Source organism: Nothobranchius furzeri, chromosome 1, assembly GCF_043380555.1.
Source record: "Nothobranchius furzeri strain GRZ-AD chromosome 1, NfurGRZ-RIMD1, whole genome shotgun sequence".
NCBI classification, from domain to species: Eukaryota; Metazoa; Chordata; class Actinopteri; order Cyprinodontiformes; family Nothobranchiidae; genus Nothobranchius; species Nothobranchius furzeri.
In genome coordinates this window covers 100,621,166-100,633,779 of record NC_091741.1, presented here as the reverse complement: position 1 = coordinate 100,633,779, position 12,614 = coordinate 100,621,166, and the positions used below count along the sequence as shown (strand labels likewise).

Below are 12,614 nucleotides of genomic sequence, written 5' to 3'. Positions count from 1 at the left end.
TGTAGCTTATCATAACCAGCGTGTGAATGTGTGTGTGTGTGAATGGGTGAATGACTGACTGTGTTGTGAAGCACCTTGGGGGGGGGGGGGGGGGGGGGTTGGAACCCTATAGGCACTGTACAAATGCAGGCCATTTGTCATCATCTCTTGAACTTGAGTTCAATGGAAAAACTAATAAAGTGGTCTCTGAGTGTATAGAAATAATGAAATGATCCAAGTCACAATGCAGATGGGTCATTACCAGCAGCCCTTCAGTTTGAGAACTGACAAACCCTGGATTTTGTTTTTGTCGTTGGCTGTTACCACGCAGCAGCTGCACAATTCCTGTGCAAGCTAAAAGCACTAATCATTTCCTCTCCCGGCACTGATCTGAAATCTATTCGTGGACACTGTGGGAGAAGAGAGGGTGGGAATCACAAAACATCTTTAGCAACTTGTCTCATTTAATGAGATTAGCGGAGGCACTTACACAGTCCTGACTTGGAGATGCACAAAGATAACCCTGTAACAACTCATTATTCTCTAAATTTTCACATCGGCAGCTGGTCAAGGTTCATTGCTGTTGTTGTTTTTGTGCACACACACACACACACACAGATATCGGAGCATTCGGCAGCAGTGGCGTGAGCTTGGTCAACACTGCCTGTAGCACAAAGGGGAGCCAAGACTAGACGGATGCAGAGATAACACTCTGCTTTTCAGAAGCTGCAGCATTTGTGACACAAGCATGAGTGCAAATGGAAAAATTCACCATGCAGGTTCGGCCTTTCTCTCATATGGAACGATGGCGGCAGGGTATGGAGAGAAGGACAGGATCAATTCACAAGAAACAGCTCAGTGAACTATAATTGTATAGAAAATACTTTTGAATGCGTTTAAATGTGCCTGAGGTCAACGATGAAACCGTTCTGAATGATTTCTCCCACTTTTTGTTGATTTTTTTTCCACTCACGGAGAAACGTTTCTTTTAATAAAGAATTGTTACATAATTTCAATTTCTTTGCAAATGTCATTTTAGAGAAATAAACGTGGGCACACTAATTTTGTCATCCATTAAACGCATTCCCACATGTACCTGTGACTTCTGACAAGCAAGTGCTTAAAAGCGTCTCTAACCTTCATTTAAGAGTCAGAGGAGATGTTCTTTAGACGGCAATGAAGAGTGGGCATGTGTGTGTTTATGCTCCATAACTCCATCACACAGGACTGTCAAACAAACAGCAGCATTATCCGACCGGGAATGCCACATCCAATTTGTCAGATTGGACGATACAACACAGAAACGTCAAAAAAGGGGAAAATGAGGCAGTTAAAATAGTCAAGTATTTGATATTTCAGCCTAATCCGCTTTATTACAAATGACAACACACACACACACGGCTCTGCAATGTCCCTCACCTCTCGAGAGGCAAATTAAATTTTGAGAATTATTCAGCCATCGTGGTTTGACTCGGGTGTGGGGCCCACGCCCGTGAACACCAACCAGATTGATGAGTTCAGCGAGGAGCGAGGGTCCTGTGGAGCCGCTGGTCCAGCCAGCGGGGGGTCAGCGTGTGTGATGATGAGGCCTGGAGTGTGTGCTATTGACCAGCAGTTGTCACCTCCTGATTAGAGATATCACACTCTCTGGGCTCAGATGCTCATCGATCCACGTACAAACCATCGATGGGGTCATTTTTATCCTCTCCTCTCCTTCCTCGTCTCAATTCTTCCTCTCTCCTTCACTAATACCAACCCCTCCCCGTCTTCTTCTCCTCCGCTCTACTTTCTTGTTCCCTCCTTCTCCCAACCGCCCACCCTCGTGGATCAAACTCTTTATCTGGTCTAAGCCACAGCCTGCAGGCAAGCAGGAGACCAGCAGCTTCAAACAACATTATATAGGGCTGGCGTGAAGCGTGTCTCACGCTGACGGATAAAAACACTGGCCGCTCAAACGCCGCCTCTTTAAGGGCATGATGAAATACAAGTAAAGCGGTTCCTTCTGTTTCAGACATCGTGTTCTTCACTTAAACATGGCGGCCATGCCTCCTGGAACGTGAAACAGCCCAGCAGTATCCTACAGCTCATGTTTAAAACATGCGCATTTGTGTTGTGATCAGTGCAAAACAAAAATAGTTTCTTTGAGGAGGATTTTTTTTGACAGCTGTCCTGATAGACTGACTCTTTGGAAACGTCTTTCTGCTTTAGAGGAAACATACGGAGGTAACAGTTAACATCTGAGTCCAGAAAAGAACAGGAAACAATGTGTTTGATCAAATTTTCATTTCCATCCGCTGAGCATGACCTGGTGACTGCCCAGACACACACGGTCCTGATGTGTTTGAACTTTTAGTATCTTCCTTTAATCCAAAACGGCACGGTGCCACAGAAGCGTGCCGCTTACCTTCTTCCTAATTTCCTGAGAGCTCCATTGAAGATGGCCAGCTCAGTGTTTGGTGGACATTTGAATGGAACAGAAAAACAATGTAGGTGTTGTTCCAGGCTGCTAGACCAGCATGAGTTTACCCGTAGATGAACGCACGATCAGACCAGAGGCACTTGTGTTTAAGTGGATTCAGCCTGTAGGCTGTAGCCATGGAGATGGCAGCTTTAACCCCGTGTTATGAGATTGAAAGTGCTGGAAATATACAATTAGGCAAATTTCAGGTGTATTTATATCGGAGTTGGCATTGATTTTTCCCATGTGGGGTTAAGCATCTTTAAATATATTGCTAATCGACTCTAACCCTAACACTGCAGTCCTGTAAGATGATTCACATGCGGCTGAATTTATTGAGTGTTTTCAGATGAGCGCTAGCCTAGTTTGCCAGGAGACAGAAATGTTTTCAACAGAGGGGGCTTTGCATAGTCCACAGGTCTGTGGAGATGTGCTTACAGTGGAGAGATGGTGAAGGTAAGATGGCTCAGAGGATTCAAGCTCCGCTGAATGCGGGCGTATGTCTAATAATCAGCAGGGAGGGACTCAGCACGGCCCCATGGAAGAGGAGTCGGGGCGAGAATTCGATAGCGAGCAAAACATGAAATAATGAAATAGCACAGTAGAAGAAAAACTTGTTGGAGAGAACAGAGTTGGAGAACAGAAGCCGTATGCAGAAGAATGTATTTTAAAAAAGAATGCATGTTCCCATGGCCACGATGTTTCTCCCTTCAGAAAACCTGCGTGTGTATCAGAAGAACGCTGATGAATTTCTGCCATCTTCAGACTGTTGGTAGGAAACTGAAGCCGTGATGGCAATAATGTGACTTTCAAAGGTGTCAAATAGACCTCTCAGGAATCTTCAGCTATGAGCGATGTTATGTGTAAAACTTATAAGTAGCTACTGTTTCAAGACAAACCTGGTCGTTCCACCGGATGCATTAGCGTCTCACAACATCCTCAAAGTGTAGAACACAGCCGCCGCCGTTGCAGTGGGAGCGTTTCCACCCGCCTGAAGCTTCGTGGCCCTGAAGCTTAGTGTCATGTCACTCCTCTAAGGTCACACTTCGAGTTTACTTTTTACGCACTACACTTCTAGAATGCATCAAGCTCAGGAAGTCAACATGAAAGCAGTCAAAAACACCCTGAAACTTTCAAAATAAAAGGTTTTTATTTGCCTAACTGGTGGGGAAAAACGTTGGCATTGCCTTTGAAACCTTCGTAGCCAAGGGGAACAGGAAATAAACCACAGACCTTTTGAATACATGCTGCCATCTTTCTCCTTGCGTGAACTTCCAAAGTCGCGCGCAATCTTGCAGTAATCCAGTGATTTGGTGACCTCGCAGGAGCAGCTGCATGGAACGCTTTCACTAACCCTTCTAATGCCTTCCCGCAGGACGCGCTGCTGAAAACACGTCCTATTACTTTACACGCCCTTATGCATCCGGTGGAAAGCCCGGCTAAAGTTGATTCCTGTGATCTTAAAAAATCTTAGTTTTCAGAATTATTATTTACAGAATTCTAATTTATAATCAAAAACGTAAACATGACCAGCAGCATAGACACTTTGCAGTTGTTGGCATTTCTCCTGCTGAATAAATTATTATTTTTTATTATTATTTAACTTCTACAAAGTCAAGTCCAACAGATTATGACATTATCTTATAAAGGTACATCAATTTAGTGCCAGTTTAAAGAGAGACTGCACACCATCAGAAAATGTAACTCCACCCCTAGTCAAGATGCTATGAAATATTTGAAAAATGCTATGAAAGTGGGCGTTGCCAGGAGGCACAGAGGGGCATGGCCAAGTGTGGGGAATTTCCATCCTGGGAGGGAGGGGGAGTGGGAGGAGTCTGTACCGATGACGTGAAATTGTACCAGTCCCAGTCAATCACAAGTTTAAAATGCAGTAGCTGCTGTTCTGCCACAGGGGGCAGCACTAAGGCGTTTTTAGACCTAGATTGTAGATTTAATCAAGTTTACACAAACATGTCAAAAAATGCATAGAAAGAGAAAGGTTGCATTTGTAAAGACCCAATTATACAGTTTATAAGCAAAAATAATTATTTTGGGGGTTAGATAGAGTTCCAAAATAGGTTTTGCATGAAATGCTGTGAAACTTTGGAGATTGAAGTCATTTTAGGGTGGCAGCAATGCACCTTTGAGTTGGATCTATTGAAACTTTTTTCATTGGGTCCTTTTGCAAAGGAGAATTTGAAGTTTACCAGTAGTTTGTAAGGATATTGTTTGATAACTGTTGTACTGCAGTTAATTTAGCATTTATTGATGCAAATGTGCATCAAACCACGTCTGGTCTTAAAGTATCCAGATGGAGTACCTTTGTTGAGAAGCAACATGCTTTCTTTAACTAAAGAGTGTTCATGCAGGACTGTAATGTAATCTGTGTTAAACATGAATTTGTTTGTTACCCTCAGGAGGCGTCCTCTGTGGCAGCCATCTTGAACCAGCTAAAGAGGAAGCCCACCTCTAATGCTGCCTTTTTATAGTAAAATGCCCGAGTGGAGAACTTTTAAAGAAAAGCATAGAATGAATTATTTGTAAATTTCATGTGATTTACATGTAGACTATCTAATTATTGAAAATAGCTGAAGGTGGTATGAATGGTAACATTTTCTTTTCTTCTGTGAAAGGCTGAGGTGATTGGCCGACCTGAATTGGAGGGGGGAGGGGGGGGGTTGGAGGGTATATAAGTGGATTGCTGGGTGTGGCAAGAAATCTCTCTGAAAGTGACTGAGACTGGAAGAGAGATGGTGGCCATTTTGAAGACTGCTGGATTTTCTGTTGTTTTTTTTTTGACCGGAGGAAATTAAACTGTTTTTTTTCTTGTTCATCAACCAAGTCAGCATGTCTCTTTTGTCCTCACTACACATCACTGTGTAACAACCTTCATCAGAAACCTGCCATAGCCAGTCCTATAATGGCCTCTAGTGGAGGATCTACAGCTGATGAGGGCCGAATTTATTTCTTTATTACTGTTATGTTGTTATATGAATATGAAAATGAAACAGATGTCATTACATTAATACTAAACAATTAATCATTCAGTTTTGATTATGATGATGATGATTATTATTATTATTAGCAGTAGTAGTAGTAGTAGTAGTATCCACTTATCTGGAATTGGGTCATGGGGTAGCCTAAGCAGGCAGGGCCAGACATCCCTCTCCCCAGCCACTTGAGCCAGCTCCTCCGGGGGAATCCTAAGGTTTTCCCTGGCCAGCCAGGAGACATAGTCCTTCCAGCGTTTCCTGGGTCTTCCCTTGGGTCTTCTCCCAGATGGATGTGCTCAGAAAACCTCACCAGGGAGGTGTTCAGGAGGCATCTTGAGAAGCTACCCAAGCCACCTCAACTGGATCCTCTCGATGTGGAGGAGCACCGGGTCTACACTAATCTATCTCTAAGGGAGAGCCAGCCACCCTGTGGACAAAACTCATTTCGGCCGCTCGTATTCGCAATTTTGTTCTTTTGGTCTTTACCCAAAGCTCGTGGCCACAGATGAGGGTAGGAACATAGATTGACCGATAAATCGAGAGCTTTGCCTTCGGCTCAGCTCTCTCTTCACCACGACAGATCGGTCCAACGCCCGCATCACTGCAGCCGCAGCACCAATCAGCCTATTGATTACGCTCTCCATCTTTCCTTCACTCGCGAACAAGACCCTGAGATACTTTATCTCCTCCACTTGGGGCAGGACCTCATTCCTGACCCAGAGAACGCATTCTACCCTTTTCCGACTCAAGACCATGGTCTTGTATTTAGTTAATTCTCATGCCAGCTGCTTCACACTCGCCTGCAAACCGCTCCAATGAAAACTGGAGATAACGATCTGATGAAGCCAGGACCACATCATCTGCAAAAATTAGAAACCTGATTCTTAGGCCACCTAAACAGATCCCCTCAACACCTTGGCTGTGCCTAGAAATCCTGTCCATAAAAGTTATGAACAGAATCAGTGATTATTATGATTATGATGATGATTATTATTATTTCTTTACAAATCAGGCCTTAAAGGTTAAAGCTGAGTTCAAATTGTTCTTTTTATCACCTGCGTTGCCTAACCGTTCAGGAATGCATCAGAAGGTAAGATGTTTATTCATCTCAGACTCATAAAAGCTCAAACGTTCCTTTAGTTTTGTTGGATTCTTGTTTCTTCAGAGCTATGAAGGGTGCAGAGACAAGCTGATGCTTCAGAGGATGTTGCCAGCTGTTGGATAATATAAAAGACTGTCATCATGGTGCTAATTCCTCACCAAACAGAACATGTTTGTCTATTAGCACAAATTGAACGTGCACACAAGTGGTTGCCACATCATATTAGTCACTCGTCATCTCATTAGCATCGTTCTTTATTCATATTGCTGCTGTCAAAACAAGACTTGAGCAGTTTTTGGAGCCTCTGGGTGTGAGTGTGCTGTGACCAATACAGAGGTCACCATACCACAAAGTCAAGCCTTTTTCTACTGTGAATTATCTCCACAACCCTCTCCGCATATGCAGAGCCTGAATTTAACCGGTGTCTAGCGAAGGGGCGGGGGGGCAGAGAGGTGGGGGTGTGCTGAGTGTTCGAAGTCAGCAACCTGCAGCGTGAGGGCGGCTGCAGGGCAGCACAACGGCATTTAAGCATGGGCCCAATGAGTGATTACCCTGGAGCTCTAGTCATAATTCAGCGTGACCTCAATCTGCCTGCGACGCTACGGTTTGATGGATCTGCTCACAGTCTGGGTGTCGGGCTCTCGCATGTCAAACACAGGCAGATAACGATAGGGCTATCTGTTGCTCTCGCAAATATAAAACCAGCCCGGACGCGAGCACAGCGCACGTGTTGATTCATTTTCCGTGGAGCGACTTTCCATTTAATCCGTCTGGATATTGAGTGAGAACCCGCTCGCTGCCGTAGATGTCAGATCGAGACAAAACAATGACACAAACAGTTAACCCTTATCGCGTTGAAGCCCGTCATCTGTCGGTCTATTCATCATTTCTGTGACTTATCAATCAAAGTCAGCACCCACAGACATTTACACCTCCCAGGGAGGATAATTAGTGGATTCCCTCAGCGGGCGATAAAGCCTGTGCTCGTCTCGTCTCTCGCCCTCCCTCTCCCTGACCTTCCCCTGTGAGCTTCCTATCACAGTGGGGCTCATCACACACAGCCCTAATACATATTTATTAGCCCGCTGACAGCCCATGTGTGCTGGATTTATATGTTTCCTGACAAACAATGGTAAAACCTCCGTTGCACTTCTTCCCTTTTCATCACCCAAAGCAGGAGCAAATCTAGTAATGTCAACCTTAGCTGCAGCCTCGTCCTCAGCTGTGTTGGTTTGGAAGCAGGTAGAAGCCAGGACCAGGCTAAGTCACGTCCTTCAATTACAGCAAATGGATTTGATATGTCTGTCAAATCACCTTGGCAATCACAGAAACGGGAACTTCTCCACTGGAAGCCTTTTATTCCTACAGCAACTTCTGATCAAAGACACTCCAAAAGTAGCTGTGGCATCACTGGCAGGCATTTGGATTCAGGACAGTCTCCCTGCTCCGCGGCTGCCTCTGTTTGCACTATGAGCTGAGACATGAAGAGAGGCAATACCACTGAAGAGCGCTGGGAGGAGAGAAGTGGAAGGGGATGGAAGAAATAGTGAGATTAAACCAAAACACTGCCCTTCTCAGCCTCCGAGCGGCCATCTTTCATCTCACGCCTGCCCCTCTAATTCTTTCAAGTGGGTGAAACCCTCGACATCTGCTTCCACCCTCCAGGACATGGTACAGGCCACCGTCATGCAGAGCTGCGCAACCGCAAGACGGCTTGAAGGGTGCTGCTGGTGCAGGGAAGGGTTATGCTCGCATTTGTGAAGTAAGAAGCACAAGATGCACAAGTCAAATAATCTCTCGCTGTGAGGATGAGTAGAAGCAGTTGGCTTAGAGATGTGCTGGAATCCAGCAAGTCCATGTGTGTGATGAACAGAGCCAGCAGAGACACCCTCAACAGTCCGCTCACTCACAAGCAAAACTACAGAAATAAGTGAACACTTTGCTTTTGCGTTTCTGATTAAAACAAGCTAAGTGAGATAGTTGTCATGAAAGTCTGCTGTTTACCTCATGAGCGCCACAACCTCAGCACAACCACCCACATTAATGCTGAAACCACACCAACTCAGGCTCCACGCTTCCATGCAGTGACATTTATTTTAACGTGTGACATTCTAGGCGCCTTTTCTCTGACTCCAGCAGTCATCGGACACAGAGAAATAAGCTGCATGAGCAAGTGGTCTGAGTTTGTCCTTTGATTGGTGCTTGTTAAATACCACATCAACAGGAACGGGGGTGTAGGTTAGAGAGTGGATGTAAATAATTAGAGGAGGTTCGACCCAGAGAAGAGGCTCACGATCCCTTTGTCTTAAGTTGGGAGACGATTTACGTATTTCTAAAGAAAGTTATTGTTGCTGTTTTCAGCTTGTACTTTAGGGTGACTGGTCGTTCTGGATTTATTAAGGGTGTGAGTACATTTAATCATTTTTCATGTTAATATGCTATTTGAATAAAAAGCTCATTCTTCTAAAAAACAGTTTATAGCAAAATTTGGGCATTTTTGTCTTATTTCACCCATTTTGTTTTCATTAGGACTCCCGGTTTTCAAATGTCTCGATGGCACAGCCAAAGTCTAACCGACTCCCAGTTCAGTATTTTATTTTTCTTCAAAACTGGAAGTGAAGCATATTTTTACCTCGTTTTTACTGTTATAGACACAAATGTTTCCATGTGTGGCCATCGGAACCTTCTGCTTCTTTGATTGTTTTTTTTTTTTTAGTTTAGTTTATTTCAAACAAAGAAAACATACATAATTTAAAAAAAAACAGAAAAAATACATATCATCACCCCTTTTTTCTTCTTCTCTGTCTGAAAAGGAGTAGGCTGAAGTCGAAACGTATGTCCCTACACAGGTTAATATGTTTTGTAGTCTAAGATTTTGTACCCTGGCTGTTTGTTAGAGGATTAGAGACACAGGAATGTGGTTACCATGGTGACTGTAATGTGCCTCTGGCGGCAGCTTTAACATTTCCATTCTTTTAGGTTATTTTACACTTATTTGTTTGAACATCAGAATTTTTTGCTTTTTGTTATAACTTAGGTTAAATCCCAAATACACTATTGGGCTCTATAAAAGAAAGAAATGTCCTCTAAAATGTTTATTATTGTACTAAATCAGAACCCTTGATGCACAGAGAATGAACAACAATGCTGATTCACATAACTAATGTTCTGCTGACTCCTCGTTCAGCTTGTTTATTCTGTGTGGACACAAGCAGCAGTCCGTGGTCTTCTGTGTAGTTTGACCTTATTGTAGCCGTACTTCCAGATGAAAAGATGCAGATCAGTTCTTTCTATAAATGTAGAGAGGTGGAATCTCGTTTTATTAATAGAAATCCACCTACAGACTTATGTGGACGTTTTCATTTTGTTCTTAAAAATCTGTGATTGTAAATGGATGCAAAGGCCAACTGTGTGTTTTATGGATGAAAATAGATCCATTTGCTGCAATTCAGACATGATGGTTCTGACTTTCAGTATTTGATAACTGCTTTTCCTGTAAACTGATACTCAGAGTGCATGTGTAGAGTATGTAGTATGTTGGTGGGTTTTGTTGTTTTTTGCAAAGCTGGTTAAAAGCACATGAGTGTCTTTTACAAGTAAAAATTAGTAGACAAATAAATGTCTTCTAATATTGTTTCCAGTAGTTTAAAGAAAACAACCTTTTATCTAATGCTTCACTTTAATTTCAGTCATTGTGAAACTATCTAAATAAGCCACACCTTTCTTGTTGACTGGTTTTCGGTGCTGCTGTGATTAAACCTAAACACCTAGATGTCCGGGGTCTGGAAACCGTAGTAAAGAAGTAAGACTGATTTGAGTGAGCCATTAAAATGAATCAGATGCACAGAGTTTTCAGGTGGCTTTAAATCAGACGATAACGCGTTTCATTCAAAGAGCAGAATTCATATATTTGATGCTATTGATTGTTTTGCCAGTTTTGATCCATCGCTCTGTTTGCTACAAAGGTCATTGACTCACGCTGGCAGCATTTGCTCCTAAAATATACATCAAACTAAAATCTTATTACTGGTAAAAATTTCCTACGCAGGACAAAACCACAGATGGAGGATGAGAGTCTGACAGACAGATGACTGATTGGTCTCTCTGTCTGGGAGCTGTCTGAGAGACCTGGCCATTTGCACATTTATTATCACAGCAATGATTCCATTATTGTTCTGTGTGGCAACATGGACTTGTTCTGTCTGGCCTTTGTTATTCTTATCTACTGTCTGGCTGACAACCCTCTTTTGATCATGGCAGCAACGAAATTAACATCTTCGTGTGATTTGGAGCATAACTGAATCATCATCTTTAATAAGGGCACAATAAACATCCTCCTGTCTCTTCTCCATTTGTCCTTCTGCAGGTCTGTTCCACAGAGCCATCATTCAGAGTGGGTCGGCCCTCTCCAGCTGGGCCGTCAACTACCAGCCAGTCAAGTATACACGTCTCCTGGCTGAGAAGGTGGGCTGTAACGTCCTCGACACGTCGGACATGGTGGACTGTCTCAGGAAGAAGAGCTCCAGGGAGCTAGTGGAGCAGGACATACAGCCTGCAAGGTACCATGTGGCCTTTGGACCTGTAATCGATGGAGATGTCATTCCTGATGACCCTGAGATTCTGATGGAGCAAGGAGAGTTCCTCAACTATGACATCATGCTTGGGGTCAACCAGGGTGAGGGGCTGCGGTTTGTGGAGAACGTGGTGGATTCGGAGGATGGCGTGTCCGGGAACGACTTTGATTTCTCTGTGTCTGATTTTGTGGACAGCCTGTACGGATACCCGGAGGGGAAGGACACGCTTAGGGAGACCATTAAGTTCATGTACACAGACTGGGCAGACCGGGACAATCCCGAGACCAGACGGAAGACACTGGTTGCTCTGTTCACCGACCACCAGTGGGTTGAGCCGTCAGTGGTGACAGCTGACCTCCATGCCCGCTACGGCTCACCCACCTACTTCTACGCCTTCTACCACCACTGCCAGAGCCTCATGAAGGCCGCCTGGTCGGACGCGGCTCATGGGGATGAGGTGCCCTACGTGTTTGGAATTCCTATGATTGGTCCCACTGACCTTTTCCCGTGCAATTTCTCCAAAAATGACGTCATGCTCAGCGCTGTGGTCATGACCTACTGGACAAACTTTGCCAAAACTGGGTGAGTAAGACGACCGTGCTTGTTGGGAATGGTGAACATTGATAATTCGTGAAGCATTTTCCTGTTTCTTAGTGTTTAAGACCTTTTCTGATATATTTCAACAATGTTTGGAGGTAAATTATCATCAGGCAAAGGTTTCTTTGCACTCTCACTCACGCTGAATGAGAACGCCATGTCAGCAGAAAGAGACAGGCTCAGATTCTCAGGGTCTGACATGAGAGGATCTCTACAAAAGTCCTCCTGAAGGAAGAGTTGCTGCTAACTGAAATCTGGTGGGAGGTGAGATATTTCAAGAAGACAGCAGTCTGCACTCTAGAGTGAGGGGTGGCTGCCAACGGGAGGAGAGGAGTACCATCTTATGAAATCTGGGATTGCTGCAGACAGTAAAGCACAGCAGATTTCTGAAAGTAAACAGTGGTTTATGCTTGAGCTTTTCCTGGAAATGGCAACAAAATGTCAAGCTATGTTTATAGGAAGCTTTCACAGACCGCCTTCAGGGGATTCAGGCAGGCTGAGCCGAAGGATGCAAACACGCATGTTCATACAGCGAGGATGGCCTTCTCATTTTAAAATCAACACACTTACGTTTACTATGTTTTACTCGTTACTGTCTTCAGTCGTCACATTTGATTGGAGTCGCTGTGATTCCCTTCTTTACATTAAGAGTATCCCTTATAAACTCAGAATACAAGATAAAAATTCCAAATAAATGGCTAATTATAACACCAACTACTGATGATGTGACCCAAAAAGTGCTTATTACTCTAAGTACTATAAAACCTAACACAGTATTTATGTCATTTCCTTAAAAGTTGGGTTTTGGAAATACTGACAGTAATTTGTTCATCCGTCCAGAGGAAGACTGTTTTTTTTTGTTTTATGCACGATACAGAAAACAATAAATATTCATCAACATTTGTTGAGAG

The 12,614-nt window shown here is 43.7% G+C and overlaps 1 protein-coding gene across 1 annotated transcript in view; it reads left to right on the top strand.

Moving 5' to 3' along the window:
* nlgn3a (neuroligin 3a) overlaps positions 1–12,614 on the top strand; it is a 232,842-nt gene that overhangs the window by 199,902 nt on the left and 20,326 nt on the right. The window contains exon 7 of the mRNA XM_070552687.1: positions 10,899–11,688. Within this exon, the coding sequence (XP_070408788.1) occupies positions 10,899–11,688 (790 nt within the window). The remainder of the gene's footprint in view (positions 1–10,898; positions 11,689–12,614) is intronic.